The following is a 20,274-nucleotide window of genomic DNA, read 5'->3' as shown; positions in this document are numbered from 1 at the left end:
GTAAAGCTGCTGTTCGATTTCCACAGATCAGATAAAGTAAAGTGTTTCGTATCAACACCATAAGAACAGTAAAGATTGTGACATTTTTAGATACATTTTTATTTTTAGATAAAATAAGAAAATCTTATAAAATGATTCCTAATCAAACGATTAAAAGTCAAAAAACCCAAAAGGCGTTAAGAGTACAACAATACGGACACCACAAACTGCTTCACTCTAATTGTCACTGGATTTCAGCCATATTAGTGCAGTAAAAAAAAAATGAAAATCCCACCCTGTCTTGCAGCCCTTTATCAACTGCGATCTGTATAGGACTGGGACAGCACAAAGCCCAGAGGGGCTGGCCCGTCCCAAAAGACAAGCCTGTGAACAAATGGTTACATGGCCAAAACAGCCCAAGAGCTGAACTGCTGAATTTATTTCCTTTTCCCAAGCTTTATTCACAAAGTGACTCTGCGTGGCCACCCTCCCCAAAAAGGGCGGGCGGCGAGGTAGACAGGGGGGCGATGACAGAAGGGGCATAGACAGAACAAGTCAGTGTCTTTTGAGGGAAAAATAAAGCTTTGTGAGCATCGGCAGTGGTGGCACATTTGACAGGTCTTTACCAGTCTTCAGCTCCTTTGTGTCACTCACATAATGGAGAAAAACACAAACTGAGCCACTGTGGCGTTGTGGCCCTGGCTATTAGTCAACGTGACGGTCTTTGGAGATGCTAATGGACATATAGTGTGTCCTCCCCCGTCTTCAGAAGCCAGTTATCTGATAGCACAAAGGCATTTCGCTGGAGGTTGACTTCTCCTTCGCCCCTATTGAAACGCTACAGAGTCATTAGGTTAAAGTCTTTCTCTTTTTTTCCCCTCCAAACACTCCTCCTTCTCAGAGTATCCTTTTTAACAAACGGGGGAATATAACCATTCTCCGAGACGTGAGAGAGGCCGGAGCATATGTATGCGTGCGACCCCTCAGGTGCTGGAAAAGAAATGGAGCGCTCTCTAAAAAACAGACACCCCGCAATTCCCTCCGCACCCCTCCGGCGAGGTAACGATGCCAGTAACAATCAAGGCCTTGTGAAATGGGAGAGGATGCCCAGGAGTTAAAGACCTCTTGCCCGCTGTGTTATTCATCAGTGTGGGCTGGAGCCGAGAGCTCAAGGGCCCCACGCTTCCACACATAGCCCAGAGGTCCAGCTCTGACAACCCGGCACTGATGAGCACAGGCCACAGAGAACCGAGTCATACCTCAGAGCAAGGGCCACTCATACCTAACATACATCATCTTCCAGATTCATTAGTTGCAGGAAATGCACATTGACGTACAAGAACTTGAATGCATAGGGCATCTAAAATTGGTCTTTATTTAAATATCAGTAAACAGAAAATTCAAATACCACTGCAGTTTGGTTTTTTGTACACCAATCTAGGGCAGTGGATCTCAACTGGTAATTTTACATCAGACATTAAGCGGCAACCAAACGCCCTACCAAAGTTTATTGTTCAAAATAAAAAAAAATAAAAAAAGATGCCCTTGAAGCAATGGTCTGATGAAAATTTGGAAGATTGAATGAAAATTCTGTCTTTTAAATTAATAATTTCATTCAATGCACTTATTGTGTAAGCTACATGTATGTTTTTACATTGTAGAAAGCAACTGATAATTGCACTCATGGTATACATTTGGGGCCAGATTTACTAAATGGGGCAAAATTAGCGCGAAGGCGCGATTCCACAAATGCGCCGATGGGAGGGGCAAGTTTTGCATGTGATCTACTGCTGACGCGCAAATGAAAGAACACAGATGCAGTCAAATCATTTGCATAATGACCAACGCAATCTACCAAGAGCAGCGCAAATTAGCGTTGAGACCACTGATAATGCAGGTAAAAATGCAGATTATAGATCCCAGCTAAAGAACAGTACGTTTACGAACAAAAAATTAAGGGTTGCAAGAAGCAGGTATATTGTGTGACTCCCTGTAGTTGAGGGTTCCAAGACATCTTTTATTTCCTGCAGTAAATTAAAATGAACATGGCTTGGCAAACGATGTTTAACGATAACGATAACGTCTTCCTCTGGCATTCCAAAGAAATTAATATGAGTGAAAAATATTTTCTCCCAGAACCACGCGCTCTGTTCTCTGCGGTGTCTCCTCTTAGCAGCAACAATTGCAGCCATGTCGCAAAATGGGTTAAGACAAGCTTTTTTGGGGTGTTAAATAATGGTGCAAATACCAGTAAATTGACTAGCGCAAACATTAGTAAATCGCGTTGCGTGATTCATTTAAATACTCTCCTCCCATAAATTTAGCCTCTGGAAGGGAAACTCCTACAAATGCATATGCAATAAGGTCAGCCGCAAAACCAACTTGATCTTGATCTGTTAATGCATTCCCTGGGAATTGAACCCACAGCATTGCCATAGCTTGCACCATGTGCTAATTTTTGAGCTGCAGGAATGCTAAAATTGCAGGTTGGGCGGCCCACCAGTTGAGAACAGCTAAGGACTTTTGATATAATCTTTTTTCTTAATTACAGCATTGGAATGAGTGAGAAATTTGGGTAACACTTTATAATAACTGCACACTATTAATCATTAGTTAAGCGTTAGTAAACAGTTAATTCATCATTTATAAAGCATTATACCATGGTCTGGGTGAATACTCGATTCTGATTGGCTGCAGGGTGTCCGTTAAAAAGTGATAATGTACACCTAAATAAACCGTCAGGCGTAACCAAGGAAACCAAGTTATTGTTTGTAACTTGTAACTTTAGATTTCGATTGTAAAACTAATTAAAATATAAACTAATGTTTTAAAAATGTGTTATTTGGCAAGTGACCATGGTATAAGCGGGTTAATGCCCTTCGAGGTGTCCATTGTCAGGTATTAATGGACTTCGGCGGAGGCAACCGTCGATAATGGACACCTCGTCGGGCATTAACCCTTACTTAAAAGACATTAATAAGCAGTTTATAAAAACAGTTATAAATGCTTCATTCTTGATTTATAAGCATATCTATAATGTGTTTAATAATTGTATTTTCATAATTTATTAATGATCAATTTATCATTTCTAAATGAAGTATAGCATTCTTTTCAAACCAGTTACATTATTTACAAAGCAGTTATTTAGGAGTTGTCATTGATTCATAAGATCATACACTGTGATGCCTGACAAAAAGTTTAACAGCAAGCAAAATTCTCATAAAGCTGGAAATTTCGGAACATGTTGGATAACGCCCATCCTATATCATCTTAAATTGGAGATCTGTTTAACATACTTTTAAAGACACTTTTATTATTACTTTTCTTTAAACACCAATTTAATAAATAAACCACATCTGTTGGGGTACAACATGCAAACATTACAATCTACAACAAAAACGTGGAAACATTCTCAAATCAACCGACAGCTTTTCTGTTACAAGCACCGCACTCATATATTTTTTCCATTGTGACAACAGATCCATGATTTCAATGAACCTACTCTAAGTATACTTTACAAGTACATATATATGTACCAATTTACATTTTTGAGCAACCAGGAACAATTGTGTGGTGTCCCTTACACTAAAAATTATCAGGACATTAAAGTGGATTTTATATAAAACCCAATCAGACCACACAAATTCCAGGGAGAGAGAAAATGTGCAAGCAAAGAATAAAAGTGCACTAAAGCTGAAGATGACTGATGAAAATCAGAACCATTTGAATCTCTCAAAGTACATTATAGAAAAAGACAGAAAAACAAAGTGAGAGGAAATGGTGTGTAGGGCCGAAGTAACGGACCGGATATGCCATTGCATTTTCATCCATCTGTGTGAGCATGTCTTCATGTTTTGTCTCTTCAAGACCAAGTCTCATAGCGTTTCTTGAATTAACTTTAACTAAGCTAAGTGTGACTACAAACAAATGGTAATAAGGTGCAGATGAGATCTACTGTACTATTAATATCAGATTCTACAAAATAATAACAAGGGATTTCGATGGTGGTCGATTGGCAAGATGTTAAGACGTATCATTTTAACTGTGACCTCCCTAACTGTGAATATGTCAAAATATTGTAAAATCACAGCTCCAAAAGATGAACAAAGGCGGCAGTTAGTGATAAGACATTTTTTCTCTATTCATAGCAAGGCTAGTCAATAACAGATGCATTTTACCATTTGGATTATCCATAAACATCCCCTGAAATAATAAAGAAAGTCAGGGGAAAGAGAGTCCCAGACAAAGTCATTTATTGGGAAAGAGGGATGGGAGATGATGTATGTGCTGACTGGTTTCTCTGAGAACATGTCTGGTGAACACATTGGTGGCTTTTAAGCACTGGAGGAAGAAAGAAAAAAGCATGACACTGACGTGTATCATTCTCTAGTCAAGTAAGTGCTTTTTCTCCAACAGTGAATAAATATGCAGCAAATGTAAAGGGACTCCAGCTCACTTCACTTACTTTCACTGTTGCCAAGGGGGAACTGTGTGTGTGTGTATATATGCGTGTGTATGTATACGCGTGTGTGTGTGTGTGTGAGGAGATACGTTAAAAACAGAGAAGACAAGAAGCTGGGAAGAAAGTTGTTGATTAAGGGCAAAAAGAATGTTGTATTTAATCAGTGCATTTTCTTCTGTAAGGGCATGACTGTCCAGAAACAAGATGATCCTGAAAGAAGACAAAATATTAAGATTTAGTTCTCAAATCATGAAATCCAGCAAAAAGCATAAATACATTTTAAATAATAATAATGATAAACTTTAATACTACAGTGAACACTATTTAACACCATGTGTTTTTTAATAATCCATTGTTTTATTTAACATTTCGAATGAATTACTAACATATGTTGCATAATTGCATCTCCTGCAGTAAATAAAAAGAGCCGAATTAAAATACTTCATTACTTAACACAATAAGATGAGTAAGCATTGAAGAGATGAAAAGTGAATGAAAAAGAAAAGTTCACCCAAAACTGAAAATTCTGTCATCACTTACTCATCCTCAAGTTGTTCCAAACCTTTCTTCTGCTGAACACAAAAGAAGATATTTTGAAGAATGTCAGAAACTAAACAGTTGATGTACCCCATTGACTTACAAAATATTTTTTCCCATTCTATGAAAGTCAATGGGGTCCATCAACGGATTGGTTACCCATATTCTTTAAAATATCATCTTTTGTGTTCAGCAGAAGAAATAAATGCATACAGGTTTGAAACAACTAGAGGATGAGTATAGGATGACAGAATTCAATTTTGGGGGTTTTCAGTGCATTTCTTGTTTTTTAGTGCATTTTTTGTTACTTTGGCAGCCCTCATTTTATTATATTTTTTTATATTAAAGTTATAAAATAGACTACAAAAATGGATTATATAATATTTTTAATAATTTTACACTAATTAAAGTATAAATTATAATTCAATTATTAATCATAAATGCCATCATAAACCATTTCTATCACTTTCGCTCTACTGTTTTATTTATCCATAGAGTAGAAATTAAAAACCACCTACTTCTCTATTTCTCTTTGTGAAGAGCTTCAATGAAGGCTTCAAGTTTCTCCTGAATTTCACGTACTTTTTCTGTAAAGAGAAATGCAAATGTGAGCAAACCACATAGTAATATTGATGCCATTTCAATGGCATGGAATTACCATTCCATCTCCCCTGCGCTGAACTGAATGAAATTGACTCATCTTCTCAAGTTCAAGCTTCTTCTGGGAAAAACCCTAACCTGGCCACATCATTGCAGAGAGGCACTTTCAAGTAGACTCGTATGCATAAGAATGTTTTGCAGGTTTTCTTGCAGATAAAGTATCAAGTCGTGTCAAGTGCCACTGTGGGTATATTCTCTGTCGCCCAAACAGCAGATGGTGACCACTGACAGTTCAGCACTCAAAAGGTGCGTGCGGTTGAGGAGCAGATGATGAAGAGGTGGTGTTCTATAGCACCACCTCACCTCCACATGCTACTTCAAAGCATGTCCCCTTCAGGGAGTCATGGAGGAGGAGTGGGAATAGGTGACAACTTTTAACTATGCGAAAGAGAGGGGCAAAGGTAATGAAGATGATGCAAGATGATGTCCTTTAAAATATGAAATTCAACTTCATTCTCATATAGAAGGTCTGGTGTCAAGGTCTCACAATTTAGCCCAAAAGTTAAAAGAACACAAATATATGTATCATATACATACATTATACAGTGATGGAAAGTGGGTGGTAAAATGCACATTAATTGTCCTGGGGGGAAAAATAGCACAATGCAAAAAAAACAAAACAAAAAAAACATGTAGGGCTCCATTTTCTATATACAAAATATTAATTTTGTCTCTCTCTTTTTTTTTAAGGTAAAATATGACCTTTACATTTCTTGAGGTTTAGCGTAATCCATTCAAATTAATTTTATGCAGTCTCTTTCATAAACAAATTAATTAATTCCAAGATGCAAGAAAAATTATAAATATAAAAGACTTTCATTCATGAAAAGTAAAAAACAAAAACAAAACAAAAAACCTTGTAGCCGGAGCTACTTCTCTCTGTTTATGTCTAACTGCGAGTCATGCATGAACTCCGCAGCATGACCCTAATGGTCTAAAATAGTCAGAATATAAACACTTATTATAGGTTAACCATAGTGATTCAAGAAAAGACAAAAACACGGTTTGGAAAATGGATTCATGATGTACTCGCTCATATACATTTGATCAATTTTGAACACAAAAGCGGTACATACTGCAGCTTTAAATTGTTTATGCTTAAAATAAGTTAATAATTTTATTTGTTGTTTATTTATTTTCAAACTTTGTTTAAAATGAAATGTTTTCAGTGCATGTATCAGTTCTTTTTGAACATTTTCATCTCATTTTAACAAAAATATTGATAATTGTGATAATTCTGGTCACTATAATCGTGATATGAAATCTTCATACTGTTTCATCTCTAATCCTAACCCTATGTTGTTATTTAATATTGCTCAGTACTTAAATGTATAATTACACTGTAACAAGGACACCTTAAAATAAAGGGTTACACTATTTTAAGGTGACGAAGTTACATTGTATACTTACTCAAATATATATTGATTAATATGAATTAACAACATGTACTTGCTATAGATTTACGGTTAGGGTTTGGTTTAGGGTTAGTTACTTGTAATTAGGCATAATTTACTGTTATTGCTATAGTAAGTACATGTAGTAACTACGTCACCTTAAAATTAAGTACTACCAAATAAAGTTTAAAACTTCCAAATCAGTCATTTATGAGGTTTAATGACCAGTTGGCAGCGAGGAAGCTCACTAGGTTTTAGAGCAGAGCTGTTATACATGTTATATATTTATGCAAGACCATTTTAGAGCTGCCTAATAGTGTGTGAACAAACAAACTATGGTCTCATATGACATCAGGTTAACTGGGCTTTTAAAGTGGACACTGGGCTACAAGTTTGTGGCCGTAACGAAATACTGTCATCCGAGGCTCGTGCAGCCGTTTTAGGTGTATTTGTGGTGTGGGTATTCCCCATTCTCCTCAGAGGTGTAGGATGAAAGAAATAAGACATCCTTTGTGGACATCTGACATCTCTAAGGTCTGAAATTCAATACTATGATCCACACAAAACCGCACACGTGCTCACACGTACAAACACACAAACTTTCACAAATATCCTGAAGCATGGAAACATGACCCTTCAGCACCTTCTGAACACGTATACGCAATCTCAAGGCTTAAGACTTTTGAGAATTTTTTTTTCCTGCCTGGGGACATAAAGAGTAATGGTGAAGGTTAGAAAATATAACATGCATTAAGTTTTGGAGAGGGCCTGGTGACACAGCAGGTGTGGAGATGAAACTCAAGCCACCCATGTTCTTTTCTGAAGAATGCAGGACAGCAGCAGGAAAAGATTTTTGTCATAAAATGTATTCAATCTGAACAGTTTTGATGATACCTGATCTAACTGCATGACACTGGAAAATAGAGATATGTGCATTTATTATGGATGCATAGATATTTACCAATAATTTGATAATTTTTTTCATGTTATGGATGAATTACAAATGTAAAAAAATAAAAATAAAAAATAGTTTGCATACTACAAATGAACTTAGGCATTACATTATAAAAAAAGTACAGATCATTATTTTTTAAAATCATTATTTACAAATATACACAGCTCTGCAATCGTGCACAGCATCTCCAAGCAACATGTGCTCTTAAAGGGACAGCGCTACTAAAGAGATTACAGCAAAGATTACTCTTACAGGGCTTAAAGGAAAAAGTCATCTAAATCTTGAAATGAGTGGTAACAATTAAATATCCAGATATTGGCAGATAGATATACAAAATCTGCTAATAGAGATAAAAAAAATAGTTACAACAAAAAGCTAAAACCCAGATAAATGGCTCAATATATCAGCCCGATATTTTGTGCAACCCTATAGTATTTATACGGTGTTGAATACTAAAAGTTTTTGTTTATTTGTGGCTTGTTTCGTTTATAATACACCGAGACTCCAAAAGACTGGGCATGGCATGAATCAAGAGGACGTGATGCAAGCGGGAAACCGCAAGTCCATGGAAACTGTCAAATCGAAAACGTGTACGTTTACAGCCAGTGAAGTTTTAAAGAAGAATGAACAGCTAAGGATGATGTGAACTTGTGTGTATATGGGATTAAAGTGTCTGAAAAGACTGTGAGAAACAGATATTTATTTCTGGTCACCATCTGTTTGTTCCACACGGAGGAACGCAGAATGACGGCTAAGAAAAGGCCAAAACAAGACCGGTCTTTTCAGCGCCTCGGAAATGTGAAGCAGGAGAGAGAACTGCTCCTTCCCCTGCTTCTGTGAGTCCGAGAACAGGTCCAAACTCCATTTAGACCCCTGTTTACCTAAGAGATGAGCTTTTGGACACATCCATTCATAGGTCTTCTCTCTTTATCTGGTCATGAATATTCCCATAATCCTTTGGCCCCTGTCCCAGCAGCCTCCTTTTTTAGGAGGTGTGTGGTGGCTTTCTCTCTTTCAGGATTCCTCCTCAATCCCTTCTTTGAAAGGGGGCTCTCGCCTGATCTCCACATGAAATGATATCTCTTTCACTCCCACTCTTGCGGGCCTCTAAGCCTCCTGGGCCGGAGCGGCAGAAGGCTGGAGAAAGCCCTTAATTGACCTGTAATTAGACTGTGAAACAGTGTGGCCGTGGAGAACAGAAGGACAAGGAAAAAAACGAGAGTCAGGGCACGGGATACCGCCAATGAGATGGAGCTGAAGAAAACTCAATCCCTTTTGATATAAATGGTGGCCTTCGGTATTTGCCATCAAGTAGCACGACCATTAATGGGGAAAATGGCAAAGAAATTAAAATGTGGCAACAGCCTTTTCAGCAGCTCACGTTTCCCACCATGCCTTCCCGGAAACAAAACTGCTGAAGACGGTCTACGGAAAATCAATGTCACATCACGTGTGAACCTGTGTGACAAGAAAAAAAGCTTCTCAAGCCGCAAACAGAAAACGAGAGAGGTCCTTAAATTGATAGATCACCATAAAATACTGTTCCAAACCTACATGACTGACTTTCCTTTGCAGAACACAAAATAATATATTTTGAAGAACCGTTTTTTTTGTACATGCAATGAAAGTCAATAGGGTTAAAAACAACTTTGGGTGTGTGTAGGTGAGTAAATGATGACAGAATGTTAATTTTGGGGTGTCACAACACCATGGAAAACAGCAGTCCCACAAATCAGCTCTCCAAGTTGTCTCTAAAACATATGGTCACAAGGAGGAGAGGAACTGCTGCCGGAGCTCTGCTGTGGAGAACCTCAGGGTTCAACATGAGGGTAGCTTCCAGCTTACCTCAGATAACTGGCTTATTTGAGTGTGTGAAATCTAACAGCCAGTTAGATGAAGTGCGTAATTTCTTGAAGTTAAACACTTTCCCCATCACAGCATAAAGTAAAGAGACATCTAATAAGTCACTAATAGGCTGATTTCCCAGAACTTTCATTGACATGACTGGCTAAAGCCGCGTTTCCACCGAAATTACCCGGAACAATTTGTCCCAGGAACTTTTTTTGCCCCAGACCGGTTGCTTTCTGCGTTTACACAGCGGTCTAAAGTACCGGAAAGGTAAACTGTGCACAACTGCGACGGACAGTAATCAGTTTTGAGCGCCACATTTATAACTAGTATGGAGGAGAAACTGTGCTGCAGTTATGTATTGGTTTACTAATGAGGTAATTAACAAAACAAAATAGACGAGCACTGATACTAAAGCGTGTTCAGAAAGCTCATATGCGTATAAAATTAGACAACGTACGTTATGTTATTGTGGGATGCCTGGGACGAACACGCAAAAATTTCCTCTTTCACAAATACGCTTAAAGGTGCCGTAGAATGGATTATTTTATTATTTTATAATGTTTCCTGGGGTGCCCTTATAATGTTAGTATGTTTATTAGATCAAAATTTGTTATAATTTAGAAATAAAAGGCATATTTCCTAGCCTGATTTCATACCCTGATCTGGACACTCTGTTTGAAGGGGCGTGTCTGCTGTGAGACTTCAGTGTAAACGCCCACTGCTGTGATTGGCTGACATGCTTGCATATGAAATATCTGGCATTACATGTAGAGCTATCTGGAAAACATTTACTATTACAGCGATTATACGTTTTTACTATTACAGCTATCGGGATTAACGAATCATGGTAAGTTTTTTAAGTATTTAGATCTATTCCAGCATTGAGCAGATGACAGCCTGTCGATCGCGTGAATGAAGATCTTATCACTGCAACGCGATTTACTGATGCATAAACAGTGTTGAACGACTTTGAGAGAAAGATTATCTGTCTGGACTTGAACAATTACACATCAGAAATTCACATAACCCACTGGTTCTCCAGAGGCTCGGATGAAGGAGCTAAAAAAATATTTTTGTGTTCATTTGTAGTTACATCCAAACACTGAACAACTGCCATGCTTCGTTCGCTCGTCTGCAAGCCACGATGTCTCTCGAGGAAAAAACAATATCGCGCTGGATCTAGATAACACAGTGTAAATTATCGTTAATAAAATCACTACTTACCGCTTGCGGGAATATAACGTTAGTTGAAATTGCCCCCTTCGTCCGTTTGAGACGCCGAGAGAAGCCTGGCTGCTTGATATTGTTCCAGGTTAGAAAAACAGTCCGCGGTGAAATGGGCAGAGCAACTAACAACTTCGAATTTTATCCGATTATAGATAGATTATAGATAGATTATAGATAGATCTGCCATTTTCTCTATGATCCTCGCTTGTTTCTTCACCTGCAGAACTTCTGATGATTCGGCTGTGCAGTTTCGCCTGGCACTGAGCATGGGCTGGCTTATGCAAATTTTTAGAGGCGTACATATTAATGATCCCAACTGTTGCGTCACAGTTGGTGTTATGTGGAGATTCGCCTGTTTTTCAGGGGTGTTTTTCAAAAACGAGATTTAAATAAGAAAGAGAAAACTATGGTGTTTGAGACTCACTGTATGTCATGTCCATGTACTGAACTCTTGTTATTTAACTATGCCAAGATAAATTCAATTTCACATTCTAGGGCACCTTTAAAAAAAGCCTGAACCCTGTCTATCAATCATAAATAGTGACAGTCTTGTAAATAGTTGTTTGTTACTAACCTCAAAGCGCTACTTCAATCCTGTTATAGTATGTAACATGTGGTTTGGAGTGCCTTGCAATAGATGACAATGTGTAAACATAATGACTTAATAATAAAAGCTGTGGAAGAAAAGAGACGAGCACTGATAAAGCGTGTTCAGTAAGCTCGTAATGCTAACGTTAGATTTTTTAAATTTGTATGTTAATCAGCTATTGCGGACATTGACCGTGAGATGGCTGGGACGAACGCGCAGAAAGTTTCCTCTTCCACAAATACGCTTAATAAAACCTGAAACTCGTCGCCAGTCCACCAGTTTTTTTTATTAAATTCCATATTTGTAGACAGACAACTCTTACTGCATGAAGCCACGACACGAACTGAAATAGGTTTTTTAGGGAGGTTAAAAATAAATAAAATGCTGCGTGGAGTCATCCAACCAAAATGCGGGGTGAACACAACCAATCAGCTTTTGCAGCGCACAAGTCCCACCCCTGAAAGTTCCTGAACTTTGAAAAAATACTACCTCATGAGCAGGGACTATCTGAGGGGGAAATATTTACCCGGAACTTCATTTAGACCCTGGTTCCTGCGGTGTAAACACATCGAGTACCAGCCCAAAGTTCCTAGTTCCTGGGGAAAGTTCCTGCAGTGGAAACGTGGCTTGAATATTACATTCCTGACAAACAAATTTTACATGTATTCCTTCTGTCCAAATATGAAAAAACCCTCTTTACAGTCTTTATACAGTACTTTTAGAAGAATGACATTTTAGGCCATATACTATAGAGCTGTGCTAATTATCACAATGTGATACTGTGACTACAATGGAAAATATATCACATTACATGCAAGATATATAATTATATATATATATATATAAATATATTAGTAAAATATCATTCGAATTGGTTGATAATGGATATATTAAGGGATAGTTCTCCCAAAAATGAAAATTCCGTCATCATTTACACACCTAGGCATTCCAAACCAAAAAAATAAATGATTGTCCACAACATAACATAAAAAATAAAAAAAATTCATCATTCCCAATCCCTATATTGAAGTAAAATGTATTGCTGATGTCGTTGCATGAAAGAAAATGACCCACTAAAGACCACAAAGAACTTTTGTATCATTCATTTCAACACCCCAAACAGTCAGTAACTTTGAACAACATCTGATGGTGCATCTAATGAGAGTTTTGACTTCACTTTCCCCTCAGGCTGTGTGAGAGACTCTTACTTATAAGGGCTGTGCAGAAAACCTTGTGTCAACCCAGGTGTATGCTGAACTCCTCACCTACCCTTCACAGCCTCCCTCCAGCCTGGCCTCCAATAAGCATTTAATTACAGGGCTTTGGCACAGGTAAGACAGGGGCAAGTCAAGACGTGGAACAGCCAGAAAACAGTCAACCGGACAATAGATGGCCGTCCCTCTACGAGTATTTGAGACCAAAAGTTACCCTCGCTGGAAAGAACAATCTCATAACCGCATGTCAGTCAGCATAAAGTTCCAACTTTGACCCTGCACTCACAACTGCAGGTGGTCACAGTGCGTTTCCATCCCACCCCTAATTCCTTGCACCACTGATGGGCATCTAAATGGGATAGTTCACTTTTCTTCTTTGGAACATAAAAGAAGACTATAAAATGTCTGTGTTTTTTGTCAATGCCGTTTAGACCAATGTTGTTTTGAACCCCAGTGACTTTCATTATAAAGCCAAAAACAATCAAAATATGAAATTTTGTGTTCCAAAGAAGAAAGAAAGTCATACAGGTTTGGAACAACACTGAGCGAGAGTAAATTATTTTAATTTCGGGTGAACTATCTATCTCTTTAACTCCACTTACGTGGAACCCGATCTGTCTGAATATTACAGTCATATTAACTGGCTAATGTGTGTGCAGAAATCTAGAGGCCTTTCATCAGGTCCTGATTTAATGGATCATTAGGTTGGACAACATATTTGCTGATGGATGTTGTGCTCTAGGTTAAGGGTTAAATATTAGGACTCTGGATTTAAAAGAGAAAAACACACTTTGTTGCCGCGGTTTGCAGAATATATTAAAGTGATGCCGGGGACTAAAATTATAGCTTCAGTAAATCCGTTCTTTTAACTATTCATTGAGAAAAGACATGATAAAGGAGCAGCACTATGTCATGCAGTGTCATCGTGACTGGTCCAGAAGGTGAGGCATTGAAACAAGTGCTCTGTTTTTCCTCAGTGAGGAAGGAAATGTATGGTTTTCCTATTACCTCATAACATACTATCTGACAGATAGATGTATAGTGTGGTGTGCAGAGGCTTTGAGAACAGCCTTGCAGGAGACCGACTGACAACGGGACTTGATCCTGCCAACCCCAGAGGTCCTTTTTGAGAGGGGACGAATGGTGAAATGGAAATGCAAGATCGTCGGCCCATTTCCCACTCATTTAACTTCCGCTTCCCCAGGTTCAGAGGTAGGGTGACGGTAAAAGAGAGAAGTGGGAAAATACTTCCTTCACTGGGATGACGAGTGTTGAGAGATTTATATGTGGAGAGCAGGACCTCTGAGAGCACTTGGGTGGAGTGACGGGGATACGTTGGTGGGAGAGGGCGGCCCATTATCGGCTTGCATGGGAAGACTGGGGCTACAAGCCAGCTTCGAGGGGAAGGGGGGCTCGCTCCAGCTGTTTTAGAGATGGGAGCGGTTTCCTCTCAGCCTGAAAGAAAGGCATAATCGTCTTTCTGTCACTAGAGGGGCAGACCAAAAATATGCTTTTCACATCAGAGCGACGGGGTGCAGGGAATATGGTGGGAGCGTGTGAGAAAGAAGAGGCGGAGTGAGAGGAGGAAAAACATAGAAGCTGGCCACAGATGAAAGGCAAATGCATATAGTTCTCCAGAAATTGATGTGTGATGTGCAGCAATACAAGTTCATTGGTTGAATCAGTTTCTGGACATGTCTTTAGTGAACCGAACAATAATTTCCATAAATCAATAAAAACACAACAGCAAGAATGACTCAATGGTTTCCAGTTGAAGAGACCACCACATGCCCAATCCGGCTTGGAAAAGAATATCTGTCCTATATGGAGTTGCTTATAGCTGTATGACAATTATTTTACTTTAAAAAAAATGACATTTATTTATTTAATATTATATTAAAATACAATATGTAACGAATTGTGAAATTCAATAAATTTAAAAAAATTAAGGCGTCATGACCTGCATTTTTTATATAATATTCTCTGAGGTCCACTTATAATGTTATCAACATTTTTAAATAAAAACACATCCTAATTAAGAAGAAATAGGCTATTTAGTATTTTCTATCCTGTTTTTGACCCTCTGTCTTCCAAGAACTCTGCATTGATAGGTGTAAACGCCCACTGCTATGAATGGGTAACAGTTTTGCATATTCAAATATTTTTCAACGTCCCCGCCATTACAAGTGTGGAATTGTTTTGAAAACTTCCGTTGTTGAAAAATATCTTGTTGCTCAGTCGAAACATTTGCCAACTATTTGAAACATTTATGCGTATATGCTTTGTAAGTCTCGGATATGGCAAATAAAGTTTAAGTTATAATAATTTTAAGGGGGGCTAATTCACTCGTTTGGGGGGAGCATGGATTACAAATTAATTTTTTCACAACTTGGCACTTCAAAACGTCTTGTAATCCACAGGGGCATCTGTATCGTTATGTTGCTGGAGTAATTTGTTTGCATCCATTTCATATTTACTACTACATGGCATACACAAATCAGTGGGCGGGGCTAAAGAGGCAATGGTGCAGAGGCGGTTTTTCGTTGCTTTCTGACGTAATAATGTAACAAAATCTGAAATGAGTAATTTTCTGAGCTTGGTTTCAATAAAAGCTGTTTTTGGACTAACAAGGAAGTTTTGATTTCTGAAATGTACAGGATATTTTTTATAATACAATGACCTCTTATATGTCAAAAGATAAAGGAAAATACGATTTCTCAATTCATGGCCCCTTTAAACATAAAAAAATTGTAAAAATAAATAAATAAATTCACCAGGTTAATGGGGACCAAACAATTGCCTATTTTCACATTCTTAACAGGGTTATTATTATTTACTAAAACTTAAACCATTAAAAAAAATCATTACTTGAAATAAAATAAAATATATAATATACAGATATATGAAAAAAAACTTAGCTAGTTGCAAAGGCAACATTTCTCATTTTTGTTTAGTCTAAGTTGAAGTACTAAAATACCAAACTAAAACTAAAACATGATAAACTATATAGACATTTTTTGACATTTAAAAAGGATAAAAAACTAATAAACATTAAAAAAATTACTAAAACGTTCAAAACTTCAAATTAAAATGAAAACAGAAAATATATTTTATTTATTATAAAATATTAACAAGATCTGTGTATATCAATGACACTAAAATAACACTGGTTCTTACAATTCTCAACATTCATAGATGATTATTTCTATTATTAGCTTTTTGATGAAAAGCTCTATAATCTAGCTAGCAGGGCAACATCACGAACAGATGATAACACTGACAGGATTAACAGTTCACACCTGAGTTGCACCATATGCGCAATATGTTTCAAATTCCCAGCTCTAGATAATCCAGTAAAAGGCAAGAACATACAGTCAAGGGAATGATTAGATAGAGGGCAAAGAGAGTGAGAGTGAAAGACACTGTAAAGAGGTGGTACACCAGCTTCTGTGGTGACCTAACGCCTCATGCAAACACAGTTAAACCCTGTGTATACAGAGCTCAGGGGCAGCAACAGTACATCACAACGCTAGGAGGAAACAGAGAAGCGGTTTTCATTGAGCACTTAAACTGGTTTCCATGTCATCCTTTCAAGAGAGAGACAAAATGATGCAAAGGTGATGAGGGGGAGACTGAACGTAACAGCGGTTCTTAAGGACCTGCATAACACTGATCTGGTTTAACTTCTGTATAATCCTTGCAGGAAGTGAAACTGTGGAGAAGATGTAACCTCCAATTAGGGCTGGATTGACAATAATAATAATGTACTAATTAAGTAATGGATACCAAAAACAAAACAAAAAAAGTAATGGATTCCAAAAATGTACTACAAAATAACTTCAACCGCGTTTACTTTCACATGCCTGTAGAGTGTAATACTTGTAGTACTGCTGCAGGGTTGCAAGTTTGAGCCCAGACTATTTTTGTCCTGCTCTCCCCTCCTCCCTCCTCTTTACAATAATCCTATCGCCCCATAAAAAGTGAGAGTAATGTCAATTCACACTTCAAAGACTAATTTTGAAGGCCCTTAAAAAGCCTAAAAAGTAAGTACTTAAAAAATAATTACTCTGGCTGTTTACAGATCAAATTTCCACCATTCAAAAAAAAATTAACGGCAACTAAGAGCCAAGTCTACGGCTGTCATACGGGCTAACAAGAGAGGGAGCCCCGCACGCCCTGGATTGCTGTAATTGAATTGAGTCTATTAGGTAAATCAAAGACTCATAAAGCCGTCGCCTGACGTGCCTGCAGTTGCATATTAGCGATGTGGGCAGAGCTCCAGCGAAAGGCACAGTGCCATACAGCTGCCTTGGCACTGCGCGCGTACACGACACATCACCCACAGGCGGCAGCCAGAGTAACAAGCCTGAATGCAGCCATCTTGCACATCTAATCCCACGCATTCCCACTCTCTCACTCACACATGCTCAATCCCCAAGTGTGAAACCAGAGCAGCTCTCTGCCTGCATGCCTGCCTGCAAGTAAGGGCAAATCGCTCTTAACACCAGACTTTGCCCCAGGGGCTAAATTTTTTCTCTTTGTTAAGGGAAGTACCCCCGTCCTCCCCCAGCTCCTCATCTTCAAACAGGCAGACAGGTGAGGCCAGGGTCAGCAGCTCAGCTCCCTGCACCTGTGGGAGTAATAGCCCCTCATGGCCTCGTGTGAGCCGGACTCAACCCCTGGCCCAGCCCCAGGTTCCATGAGCCCATCAATACATCTCTAGCTTTATGAAGGGGGCTGTCAGTTTTTCCAATCCGTCTAAAAAAAAATAAAAAGGGGAAAAAAGAAGGCAAACAGGGAGCAAGACAGGGAGCGTGTAACAACAGCTCATAGGTGATTTAAAGAGCATGGAGCTTGAAATCCCCCTGCTTCCTAACCCCCTCCCGCCCGCTACTGGATTCTGGAATCTTTTCCTGTTGGGTCTTGTAAGGTGGGCGACGTGGGATAGATGTGGCTTGGAGACATGTACCCAAAATAAATCCCCCACTTTTCCACCTTCTAAAAATCACCATCCAGGAATATATCAATGGCATAAAAGGTCCAATTTTGTGAACTCGATACAGTCTAAGATTGGATCTAGCAAAGCGTCATCAAAGTGAACTGAAGCACAACGAAGTGCTTCATAATGAGCTGCACTGATTTGTAAAAATCTCAAGAAGCACTCCAGAAGTCAAACATCTAAGAGACGCTTGACAAAACTGCTGGTCAGAAAGTGAAGTAGATGGAACTTTAGCAAGAACCAACTGAGAGAGTATGCTATGGTTTATTAAACTTTTGGAAATCTTTGGATTTTTTTTTTTTGCCAAAGGTTCGGCCCCAGGTTCCAAAAGGTGTTTTTTGAGATTACCCAAAAACCTTTCAGTAAACAGTTCTTAAAAGATTCTAACAATCTAAATAACCTTTTTCCACTGATAAAGAACCTTTTGTGCAATGGAAAGGTTAAGGGTTAATGTTAAGGGTTATTCATGGAAACATACATGACAATAAAGAACCTTTTTTTTTTTTTTTTTTTAGTTTGATTCAGCTTGCAAGATGATAAAAGGGAAGAAAAAAAAATCACTTCAGTCGTAAATCGATCAGTTGTTATCATATTAATTTGAGATCCTCTGATCTCAATGCATAATAGTGCTGAAACCAGGCCAGACTGAAAAGCTTACTGATGTTTAAATGGTTTAAGAATTTAGGAGGTGAGTGCGGTCAAAATAAGATTGTTTGTTCTCTCTGAGAGGAAACCGAGACAGCACATCAAAATACATCAAAAGCTCCAGGAACCCTGGGAACATGATGCCACCTCACGCAGGAAAGGCGGCAAGGCCAGACAGGCCCACAAATTCCTCCCTGCTATTTGAAAAGGCATTGGAAATAGCCAGGATTCTGTCCAAACTCATGTTCATGTTGAACTTTGCATATCCCTTCAGGATGTGGCAGAAACCACAAAACTGAATCAAAAAGGGTGGCAAAACTAATGTACTTACAAAAACTACATACTGCGTTAATTGTGTATACACAGAACATACAATGTAGTATATTTATACTTAACACACATTGGCAAACCCCTGGCCTGAAAACTATACAAACATGCTTTTGATTTAACCCATGTACACAAATAATTACAATATATACTGTGAAAGAAAATGGAAAAACTGAATATAATATGATACTGCACATGATCAAGCCATTATGATTCCTGTAAACTTATGCCAAATAGAAAAGCCTTTTTACACTTCAAACTTAAAACGCACCACAATGACGACAGGATGAAAACAGCTGGGTCTGAAATTATTTATAATAAGAAACAGTTTCTGCTTCAATTCAAAACATACTATTTTGTTTATTAATAAAGTCAGATGAATGCTTAATGTGTCTATTAAAATGTGATGTAATGCTTTTTTTTTTTTTTAGCGCAATTGTCGCCCGAAGCGCAATTACGCTACATGTGTGTGCTGACCACAAGGCTATCGGCTCCGAAGTAAAAAATAAATAAAAAATACGCATTTTCAAAGTGAAAAAGTTAAGTAAATGTGCTAATGCCATTTACGCCATTTAACATTGAATTGATCTCACATATGATCCCTTTGGCAGCCCTAATTGTTACGTTTTACTAAACACAGCCATTGTTTTACATATCATGGCAACCATTATTAACAATCCAAGGTCCTGTCACAACAGCCCTCTCTCTCTTTCATAAAGACTGACTGCACCTTAATAGAGTGACCATGTGTTTTGTGCAGTGGCAACAGCTAGGGCACTGATGCATGCATGCCCAGACTTGCTTTTATTAGCATAACAGCCACTTCTTGGGAGGTCATGCTTGTGTTTTCCCTGAGTGCTGGTTATCCACCAAGCAACGTCATGCTTTACAGCACAAGAATCCACTCTAAGGGTTACCCAACGCCAAGCATCGGGCTTAAACAGTGGAGGGTCAGACATCTTCTAGAACTAGAGGACATGCTCACGGGACCAAAAAAAACATCCTGGTCTTTATATTCGGGCAGATACAAAAGCAGATTGAGCACTCTTGCTGGTTAACATGGCCCATCTCTGTCCTGAAAGACTGTGTCCTAAAGACTTAGTCTCTTAAAACATGCAGAATATATAAAACATCTGAATGAAAGCTTTGCAAAGTTTTAATGCTTTAATGACTACTAAAAATATTCTTGGAAGATATTTGTTGAGCTATGGGATAAAATCACTGCCATCATGCTTTTCCCTGTCCACTGCAAAGACACTTAAGCAAGTCAACCTGGTCAAAAGAGACAGTGCCCACTAAGCATTTAGAGAGGCCTCTTAGATACACAAAGACATACTTCATAGAGAAGGCAGAGTGGCTCTTTATGACTCAAGACACTGTATGGGCAGTCTGACCATTGTGTCTAAGCACACACTAACCTGGGCGGCAGGGTCAT

The 20,274-nt window shown here is 38.4% G+C and overlaps 1 protein-coding gene across 4 annotated transcripts in view; it reads right to left on the bottom strand.

Moving 5' to 3' along the window:
- Nucleotides 1–2,995: 2,995 nt before the first annotated feature.
- opa1 (OPA1 mitochondrial dynamin like GTPase) overlaps nucleotides 2,996–20,274 on the bottom strand; it is a 40,410-nt gene continuing 23,131 nt past the window's right edge. For all 4 annotated transcript variants that reach the window (XM_081380837.1, XM_081380838.1, XM_081380835.1 and 1 more), the window contains 2 exons: nucleotides 5,497–5,565; nucleotides 2,996–4,651 (listed from right to left, as the gene is read on the bottom strand). In XM_081380837.1, coding sequence (XP_081236963.1) covers nucleotides 5,501–5,565 — 65 coding nt within the window. In that variant the 3' untranslated portion in view covers nucleotides 2,996–4,651; nucleotides 5,497–5,500. The remainder of the gene's footprint in view (nucleotides 4,652–5,496; nucleotides 5,566–20,274) is intronic.

This window comes from Scardinius erythrophthalmus (genome assembly GCF_964197995.2).
Source record: "Scardinius erythrophthalmus genome assembly, chromosome: 12".
In the NCBI taxonomy this organism is placed as follows: domain Eukaryota; kingdom Metazoa; phylum Chordata; class Actinopteri; order Cypriniformes; family Leuciscidae; genus Scardinius; species Scardinius erythrophthalmus.
The sequence above is the reverse complement of the archived record's forward strand: the minus strand, read 5'-3'. Positions and strand labels throughout refer to the sequence as shown.